Below are 9,613 nucleotides of genomic sequence, written 5' to 3' on the forward strand. Positions count from 1 at the left end.
CTTGCAACTTTTCTGTTAGAGCGGGTATTTGCGCATACGTTTCTTTGCAAATGAATTCAAGAATCGAGCCCCTGCTCGAATGTGATTGGTTCATACCTGTGGGCTGTGGATCCAACCAATGAACTAATAATATATAACCAATTTTAGTCGCTTTTTAGAACACAGAGTACTGAAGCAGCCGAGGAAAATATAAGCGCGGGAAATAAATGACCGAGTACGCATGTACACGACCCGCGAAACCACCAACGTTCCAACATCCTGCACTATCGTGCGTGTCATTTGTTTCTTTTATTAAAAGTAAAGAGTTTACGGTGGTTTACGGTACAGAACGCCGAAAAGTCAAGATTAAACAGAACTCATGGAACTTAAGGAAAAACTTGCTGCCTTGCGGCGTAAGTCTTTCGATCGTCATTACAATCGGTGTTTCTACGCGACCATGTGTCATGTTTGTAAGAAATACGGCGACGGCGTCACGTTGAAGAAATGCAGTCGCTGCGGAATGATGGCCTACTGCAGTCGCGAGCATCAAAAGCATGACTGGAAGCAGCATAAACCCTTGTGCGACGCCATACAGGACGTGCTGCGAAAGAGCAAATCCGATGTCGTCAATAGAAATCTTGATGACACTGCATTGGTGGGCTTCACGAAGGAGGTGTCAATCAAGATGGGACGTGAACTGAACGCCTCCGAGACAGACATGTTGATATTTCCGAGAAAATGTGCAGTTTGCCACGAACGAAACGGTTGGTTGCTCGAGGATTGCCAGAACTACCTCTCCATCAGCTTCTGCAAAGATCACAGAGACAGCATTAATCACAAGGATTCCTGTGCTCCCTTGTCGCTGTGTCTTTATTTCAATTTGCTAGATGCAAGTGAAAAATGGTCTTTGAACATGGACTACCTGCGACAAGTTCCCAAACAGAATACGTTTCAGAACATGAATGACTATGTAGATGCTGCATTTTCGCTTTACACTGAAGACATTCAGGCTTTTCCAGAATTGTCACATGACAACTTTCAACCCTATCACTCAGAATATCTCACTTATCCTTTAACGTTGTTTCATGCTATGCAAATATTAGACTTCAACTTAGAAGATGGAAATTTGATTATTCATGTTGTAGTTGCGAGTCATCTTGAAGAAAATACTACGGAAGCATGGGAAGTTCTGCTACATTTTATGGAGCCTGGAACAATATTGATGATAGTAATGATAGGATCACAATTAAAGCGTAAATCCCATTGTAAATTAATCCTTTGCGATAACTGTGTATTGTTACAGAAGCAGATTTTGTTAGAGTTTCACAATGTACTATATATAGACTATGTTCACAGCTTGTTGTATGAAAAACCAGATGTGGTTGTAAGATTTAATATTGGTCTTGAATTCCCAGATTGTACGTCTACTATAATAAGTTGGACATCGTGCATACAGATGTTAGCGAAACAAAAGTGTCCATTAGTCTTTACACGTTGTATGAAATTAGAGCGGGAAGTAGATAGAGTAAACGCCATTCTAGATAAGAAAGTAGACTATCTTTATAATGGAAAGAATCCATTTGGTTGTTTAGCTCCACGTAGACACATCTGGCCCAAGCAGGTGTTTTGTGCAAACCATTACATAACAGTCTACAGAAATCTTTGTAAATAACTGACATGTATAATTTGGGCGACTGATAAACTAAAAACCATGTTTAATATTGAAAACATTACAGTGCATATGAAGTATATAAAGTAAAAATGGAACTGAATTTGTAAACATGTGAATGAAAAACTAATCCAACTCTAATTTTGCTAATTAAATATAAAAAAAAATACAAATTTTTCATTTCCTATTTTATTAAAAAATATTTTATTTTTTATTTAGAAAATTTTTTATTTAAAAAATTTTGTTTAATTGAATTTTTTGTGTGAAAATTATTTTATTTTTTTAAATTTCCATTTGCTGTTTAACAAATTGTTATTTTACGTTTAAGCTTGTTTCTATGTTATATATATGTTACTTGAAAGCGTTTATATTCAGAAAGTCATACGAGCTTACAGGGTAATGAAATGTAATAGATTTATAAACTACAGCGAGTATGTGAAATAAATTCTAACATCCAAAATCAATATTAAAGATCTATTTATGTACAATCCAAAAATCTTAAGGACTATTTTATTTACGAGTTGATTACGTTTACCGAATATGAATATATTGTAATAGAGCATATAAATACAATAACATAAATGTCATAAATTAATAGTATTATGGCTGTTAATTTTTATTATCGATTTTGTTTGTATTAAAGATAAAACTTTGCGTCAACTATTTGTAATAAAATACATTTCTTTGTATTAAAATACGTATCAAATGCTTCTAATAAAATATTAATATTTCAATGGTTACTTTTATTAAATTTGTGGTAAGGACAAAAAAATTTTCATAGCTTATGACAATCTTAATCTTTTTTATACCTTAATCTTTTATTAAAATTGTTTTATCACATTAAATTATATGTATTTGGATGAATTCAAATTCAAGCCAGTCGGCGATTAGGCCTGCTCGAATGTGATTGATTTTTATCTGTGGATTCAACCAATCGTGTCCGAGCAGGTCTAGTGCCACGGTTTTTGGAACGCACGATGATCAGCCGATAGACGCGCGGAAAGTAAATCGTCGACTGAGCATGCGCACCAATGCAAGACCCGCGAAAGCACGTAACACATTCGAGAGCGGCATTTGTTTTTTTTTATGTCGAGGAAAAGTTTTCATGATATAACAAGACTGAACCAGCTGCAATGGAACCAGACAAGATAATTCAAATCTCGTTAAAAGCGTCTTGTGGTACTCGTGACTATGACTGTTTCTACGCGACCATGTGTCACGTCTGCAAGGAATTCGGCGACGGCGTCGCGTTAAAGAGATGCGGTGGCTGCGGCATGATCGCCTACTGCAGTCAGGAGCATCAAAAGTACCACTGGAAGCAGCATAAATCTTTGTGCAAAGCCGTACAGGATGCGAGGCGAGACGACAGCGTGATGAATAGCGATGCAACTTCGAGGGACGGTTACATGCGGGTCATCAGGGAGCTGGTGACATCGAAGCTGAAACGTCATCTGGAGAGATTCGAGGCGGAAATGTTCCTATTCGCGAGGAAGTGCATAGTCTGCCACGAGCGGGACGGACGGTTGCTGGAGGACTGTCAAGATTGTTTTTCCGCCAGCTTCTGCAAGGATCACAGGGACAATGTTGAGCATAAGGATTTCTGCGATGCTTTGAAACTGTGCCTTTATTACAATTTAGCAAATAAAACACCGCTATCTGCAAAATACTTTCAACATGTTCCTGACGTGAGTACTTTTCGGAACATGAGTGACTACGTGAACGCTGCCTTTTCAACGGACATTTGTCGTGAACGCATTAGGAACATTGAGAGGGCTCCAACAGAAACAATGGCATACAATGTCTTTACAGCCATGTACTCGAGATATCTTACGTATCCCTTGACATTGTTTCATGCCATGCAGATATTAAATTATGCTGCAAAGAGTCATTTAGTCATTCATGTTATAGCTGCAGATACTATTGAACAAACTCTTATTACGCCAATATGGGAAGTTTTGCTGCATTTAATGGAGCCTGTGATGTCATTGTTAATTATTATGATAGGGCCAGGATTAAGATATGAATCCCATCCGAATCAATTATCTATTTGTAAGAGCTGTTTATTGAAAAAGAAGAAAATTTCATTGCTATTTTACCAGACATTTTATGACTACTATGCGTGTAGTCAATTTTTTGTAAAACCAGACTTTATTATAGAATTTAACATAGATCTTAAGGAACACAATATTGAAATTAGGACGCCGTGTATACATTTGATAGCAAAACAAGACTGTCCATACATCTTTACTTGTTATAAAAAGGAATTGGAAGAAGTTGACATAATAAACACCATTCTGAATAAGAAAGTAGATTATGTCTACAAAGAAAAAAATCCATTTGCTAGTTTACTGCCAATTAGAAAAGCCTGGTGCGAACAAGTATTATACCAGAATTGTTATGTAGCTGTCTACAAAAGTCTTTGTTCATAATTGATATATTTAAGTGACCAATATAGACTGAAAGCTAAGTTTGTTATTGAAGTAAGGGCGGGTTTATCAATGCTCAGCTAAGTTAAATTTGACTAATAGTTAAATACTAACTGTAAGCTATGTGTTTATCAAAGTTAGTATTTAACTATTAGTCAAATTTAACTTAGCTGAGCATTGATAAACCCGCCCTAAGTGTTAAAAGGTACACAAAGTTAAAAGTATGCGTTATAAATGTAATTTTACATTTAGTCCATAAGTACGTGAAGGTTACTTTGATCTAGACATAAGCTATTAATTTAATGATTAAATATATCACAATAGAATTTTTTACAAATATTACTTCCTAATTCTTATTTTCGATTAAAAATTATTTTTTCAGTATTTATTTTCTGTATATGAAAATTACTTTATATTTTAAGGATGTTTAGTTTATAGTTGCTTAAAAATGAAACCACATCAAAAGTCACCCAAGTATTAATGAGGATTGATATGTGCTGTGTGTATGTGCTGTGTGTAAGACGTGAAAAAAATTTTTATTTTAGCTACAGTGAGATGTCTTGAAATAAACTTTAACAGATTCAATACCGCAGGATTTTTGCCTATTTATAATCTAAAAATGTAGAAATTCTAAAGGTTATTTTCTGTTTATTATGAGATTATTCTGTATTTGTTAAGAATAACAGATTGTAGGCAATAAGACTTGGTTTATTGTTTGTAATGAGATATATATATTTTTGTTTTAAATGTTTTGTGCTTTGAATATACTAAGCGTTTTCAATAAGATATTAATACAATAACTATTATCGAATTTTTGTTTGTAATAAAGATAAAAATTTTTCATTATAAAATATATATATGTTAAGTTATCGAAGTAATAATTATTTTCTTTTTATCCCTTTCTAAACTGATATACGCGATAGCTGACAGCTGCCTACAATAGTCGATCAAAACAATGGCAGAAATCGAGTGGCCCTGGCAATACAGTTTCCCGCCGTTCTTTACGTGAGTATCGTTGCGAGAAGCGTATTGCAGCAAAATTCAATTTATTAACAATAGCATATATGTGCCAAGATTAATAAAATTTAATTATTGTTTCTTATAAAATTTATTTTTGACGAAAACCTGTATATTGCAGGTTAGGAACGTCGATTGCCTGCAAGATTTATTTCACAAAATAACAGATTCTCTTTCATGAGAATCTCGAGATTTTGTTACGCGATTTACATCATTTTATTTATTATAGACTTCAACCTCACGCGGACACCAGAACTAAACAGATAGCTGCCTGGAAAAACTTGGTGCTCGAGTATTATCGTGTCACGAAGCAGGCGGTTGTAGACGTGCGCGAAGTGCACACGAATCCTCTGTTTAATAATGCCAACATAAACAGTATCCTTATTTGTCGTATTGAGTGACAATTGTTTCGCCAATTTTGTCGCGTATTACACTAAATGTAATATTCATATTAGATGTTTTTAATCTTTTCAGCCATTAATTTGTTTAATTATTTGTTAAAGCTTACCATTATTTCAGCTTATTATCTTAGTTTCTTAACGTGTAATTGTACATTAAACTTAGAATAGTTAATTTATCTGTCAGCTGAAAGCTCCTTAATGGCACTATACCAGGAAGATTACCATCTGAAGCTGTGCTAGTGATATTAGAAGAATTAGGAAAATCTGGAAATGCGTCTCCGCTGGATAAGACCAAACAGAGATGGCTGGTTTATTGGCATACTTTAGAAGAATGGGGTGACATAATATATAACTGGGCACAGGAAAATGGCTTTATTGGTTCTGTATGTACTCTCTTTGAATTGACACAAGGGGAAGACACAGCTGGCCAAGGTATAAAATTTATTTAAACTGTTTATTGACATTATTATGGACAACCGTTTTACACAGAAAAAAGAAACAGTATCAAGTATTAATATCAAATTAAAACTGATATATTCTATTTCACATTTTATTAATCATTGTTTTATACATACAAGCAAGAAATTATATTCTTGCTTATATTTAATCTTTAAAAAATTTGACTAAAGTATTATATTTTCTCAAATTTCAATAAAGTATTATATTTTTACTTCAATATTATAAACCATTTAAAGAGCACATAATATGATTGCTTTGATAATATGAGTAAAAAGTCCCAATTCTCGATTTGAAGAGTTATTTTCTATTCTATAATTTTTCCTCTCAATTTATGAAAATCATCATCGAATAACAAGAATATGTATATTTTATGGAACTGTACAAAATTTCTACATGCAAATAGAGATCTAGAACTATATAATCTTATTTAAATATTTAACAAGAATGTTTTTTTTTGTAAAGTAATTGTATTTTGTCCCGTTTCAGAATTTCATGGGTTGGATATGGAAGTACTGATCAGATCACTGAAGACTCTAGAAGCTGCCAGAAAGGCAGAGCTTATTTTATTTGATGATAATCAAGGCATTAAATTTTTCTAATGCTCGGAAAATACTTGCCACTCGTCGAAAATCGCACGAGTCACAGATTTACAAGTTACATTGTATATTTAATTAACATATTCGTTAATTAACATATTTGTATGTTACAATTTAATATATGCATTTAGACTTTTATGAAATAAATTTGAAGTTAGTTTTACAGCGGCACAAATAAAAAAATATAAAACAACTAATATTGCTCATAAATGCAAACATTTATTTAACACAATATTAGTAGTACATTTTTCTTTTTTTTTTATAAAAGGCAAACCAAAATCGATCGGATGCTAAGCAAATATAAAATAGGAAAGCTTGAATTCGAGTGTGAACTTAATACAGCCAATTATATAGCTTTCGAGATACATAAAAATCATATACGGCACAGAGGTTTAATTGAAACAAGAGAATACAAAAATCGCGTAACGAAAAAATAAACTTCTCGTATCAAAGTCAAGGTACTAAAATCAAAGTGAATGAATTACATTGAATTTAACGATTTGTTTACACTTATATAAATTAAAATTTTTGCATTAAGTATCAAACTTAAAAAAGAAAATCATTATTTTAGATGCCTTAATTTAAATCGATGAATTTTAGACTAAGTTCCTATATGAGAAGGCACTGTAATCACATATTCCTATGAATCACTTCGCTTCGGAGCATTACAGTCTTTGGAAACAACTAGAATATTTTATTTTGTTTCGGAATTAATATATCGCAACGTATCTCTTATAGTCCCGAGTTCCAAAATGCAAAAAGAGAAAAATGGAAGAGCTAAAATGGAATTAAAAACTAGCATACTCTATAGACATATATACAAAATACTTGCTTGACATTTTTTTACGAAATGACAATGCGAAGTAATTAAAGATAGAAACGACCATGGACATACTATTCTGTGGAATTTTACTAAGATTTTTATATGATTGGTTTGCAATTTTTTTTCAGTTAAACTTTTAGAAATCGAATTTGACGTATTTACGGAACACATTGTCGATCTTATTGTCGAGATCAAGAAGAAGAATGAGAGAAAATAGTAGGCGATCGTAAATAGTTCCACTATAAATATGAACATGATCTGAATTGTTATTTACAAGACGACATAACTTTGCTGCATTTAATTCTCCTCCCTCCTCATCTCCACTGGCGTCGTTATTTTCCTCTTAAATAACAAAATGTGTGGTTCTGAAATAAAATTTATTTAATTAAAATCTGCAATAATAAGCTTGAGATATAAAATCATTGCAGTCAGTGAATAAATACACCAACTTAATTACATTTTCAAGTAAAATTGGATCTAAAAAATAGTGATTAATTTTGCAATTTGTTTTAAAATCTTTGTTTTAATTCTATTTAAAATTAATTTTACTTATTTATTTACTGGCGACTGATTCGAGTGACTCTTAGGAATACGTACCAGGATCATGAATCATATAATGTACCCATCCTTGACTTTGCTGTACTCCAATAGCTCTCCATTCTTGCTCAGACAATAGGTGAGTTCTCGGCACCAGCTTCACCATTTCTTTTGGTAAAACCACATGCCTGTACAAAATTTATAAAAATTAAGATAATGAAAATAGTAATAAGTATGAAAGGAACAAAAGTAAGAAATATATACAATAAGCTTTACTGCATTAATTTGTTAAATCTTATATTAGTTTAGAACAATTTTCACGTTTAAAGAAATTTATAAACGTACAAAAAATTCCATTAAAATGTGCAAAGATACCATCATGAGTATTCCATGTCCAATTGATTTCTATCCATGGAATTTTGTTTAAATTTTGAAGGTAATCAAATTATTTAATTTTTTTTTTTCAAAATCAAGAATAGACGTTCTAAAGACTTTGAAGGTATGTTCATAAATTTTTAAATATTCTCTTAAATTTTTAAATAGAGAAAAGTGCAAAAAGAAAGAATGAAAGCGCAGTGCCGAGAAGATATTTTTTTTCACATATGTTAAGGATTAATATAGTTGATCAAACCTAATAAAGATTACAAAACTTGTTAGAGTTTACATTTAATTTTACATCATTCTTAAAAATCAGTCATAGAAGAAGTAGCTTTTATGTAATCTATTAATTTACATCATGCAATTTTATAATATGCAATTACACTATCTGTGTCGTTGGATTTCTATTCAATCCTCGTAGCAGGAAATAAATTCGTGACATGCAAAGAAAAAAATGATTTCTTGATGATATTATTTGTTCTTTTTTTTCCTTTTGTCGCTTTAACGCGTGTCCTCAACCAAGCATTCGTTAGAAAAAATGACATAGTCTCGCCAGAGGGAAATGTGCATGACTCGGAACTAAAAACAACACAAGAGAGGCGAGAAACACGAGACTCGTAATCAGAAAATAAATAACGAGACGGAAGCTGCGGAGCGAGTAAAGCCCGGTTTCGTGAACTTTCTCGATTGATCATTTAAACGCTTTGATCTCGAAGCCGGCGTAAGGAGAAGAAGAGAAGGAGAGACAAGAGACGAAAAAGAGAAACGAAAGGGATAGAATAAACAAGAGAGAGAAACGCAGAAACGTCACATTTGGCGTAGGATTTTCGCGAGAGGGAACGCCATCGGGACATAGCCGAAGGGGGCTTCGCGTTTCAAAAATGGGGGATTCTCTCGGGAGACAATCGCCTGCCTACCTGTACTCGTACTTATCGTCGTAGTACTTGTCGGAGTAGTAGATATTGTGCGGCATCGTATCGTTCAGTTCCGTGGTGGCGTCGGCACGTAGAACGTGATTCAGAAGAAACCGCTGAGTTCGCGCACTTTCCGAAAGGCCAGCCTCAAGCTCGCTCGCTCGCTCGCTCGCTCGCGTGCGTGTGTCGTCGTACGTACGCTGTCTAATTTGAAAGTTCTAACGGATGTGTCGAGCGAGCGACTCGAGCGAGCGAGCGAAGGTTGTGGAACGTCGTGAGTCAGGAGAGATCCTTGCTGTTGTCCACTATGCCGGTGTTATTCTCGTTCCCGTTGTTTCGATGTGGCGAAAATAAATATGAGACATTTGACGGATTGGTGAGGCCAGATTTCTTCAACGTTTCCCTTTTTTCGTC

At 33.7% G+C, this 9,613-nt stretch overlaps 3 protein-coding genes across 5 annotated transcripts; 2 read left to right on the plus strand and 1 right to left on the minus strand.

Moving 5' to 3' along the window:
- The first annotated feature begins 33 nt into the window (after positions 1–33).
- Positions 34–1,863, plus strand: LOC105832996. The gene has a single exon (XM_028192348.2). It carries the CDS (start codon positions 359–361, stop codon positions 1,649–1,651), a length of 1,293 nt encoding a protein of 430 aa, XP_028048149.2. The 5' UTR covers positions 34–358; the 3' UTR covers positions 1,652–1,863.
- An 832-nt stretch (positions 1,864–2,695) lies between these two features.
- LOC105833004 (vacuolar protein-sorting-associated protein 25) lies at positions 2,696–6,710 on the plus strand. 3 transcript variants are annotated; one of them, XM_028192349.2, is made up of 5 exons: positions 3,202–3,333; positions 4,998–5,079; positions 5,321–5,466; positions 5,706–5,924; positions 6,438–6,710. In XM_028192349.2, exons 2-5 carry the CDS (start codon positions 5,030–5,032, stop codon positions 6,548–6,550), a joined length of 528 nt encoding a protein of 175 aa, XP_028048150.1. In that variant the 5' UTR covers positions 3,202–3,333; positions 4,998–5,029; the 3' UTR covers positions 6,551–6,710. The 3 variants fall into 3 exon arrangements, 1 of the variants encoding a protein (XP_028048150.1); XR_003626213.2 differs by lacking the exon at positions 6,438–6,710 and having other exon boundaries at positions 2,696–3,333; positions 5,710–5,851; XR_003626212.2 differs by lacking the exon at positions 6,438–6,710 and having other exon boundaries at positions 2,702–3,333; positions 5,706–5,750.
- Positions 6,711–6,792: 82 nt separating this feature from the next.
- On the minus strand, positions 6,793–9,428 carry LOC105833003 (cyclin-dependent kinases regulatory subunit). The gene is made up of 3 exons (XM_012674389.3): positions 9,203–9,428; positions 7,968–8,095; positions 6,793–7,735 (listed from the first exon to the last, which is right to left on the minus strand). Exons 1-3 carry the CDS (start codon positions 9,256–9,258, stop codon positions 7,668–7,670), a joined length of 252 nt encoding a protein of 83 aa, XP_012529843.1. The 5' UTR covers positions 9,259–9,428; the 3' UTR covers positions 6,793–7,667.
- Positions 9,429–9,613: the final 185 nt, after the last annotated feature.

The sequence above is a fragment of the Monomorium pharaonis genome, chromosome 1 (genome assembly GCF_013373865.1).
Source record: "Monomorium pharaonis isolate MP-MQ-018 chromosome 1, ASM1337386v2, whole genome shotgun sequence".
Taxonomy (NCBI): Eukaryota; Metazoa; Arthropoda; class Insecta; order Hymenoptera; family Formicidae; genus Monomorium; species Monomorium pharaonis.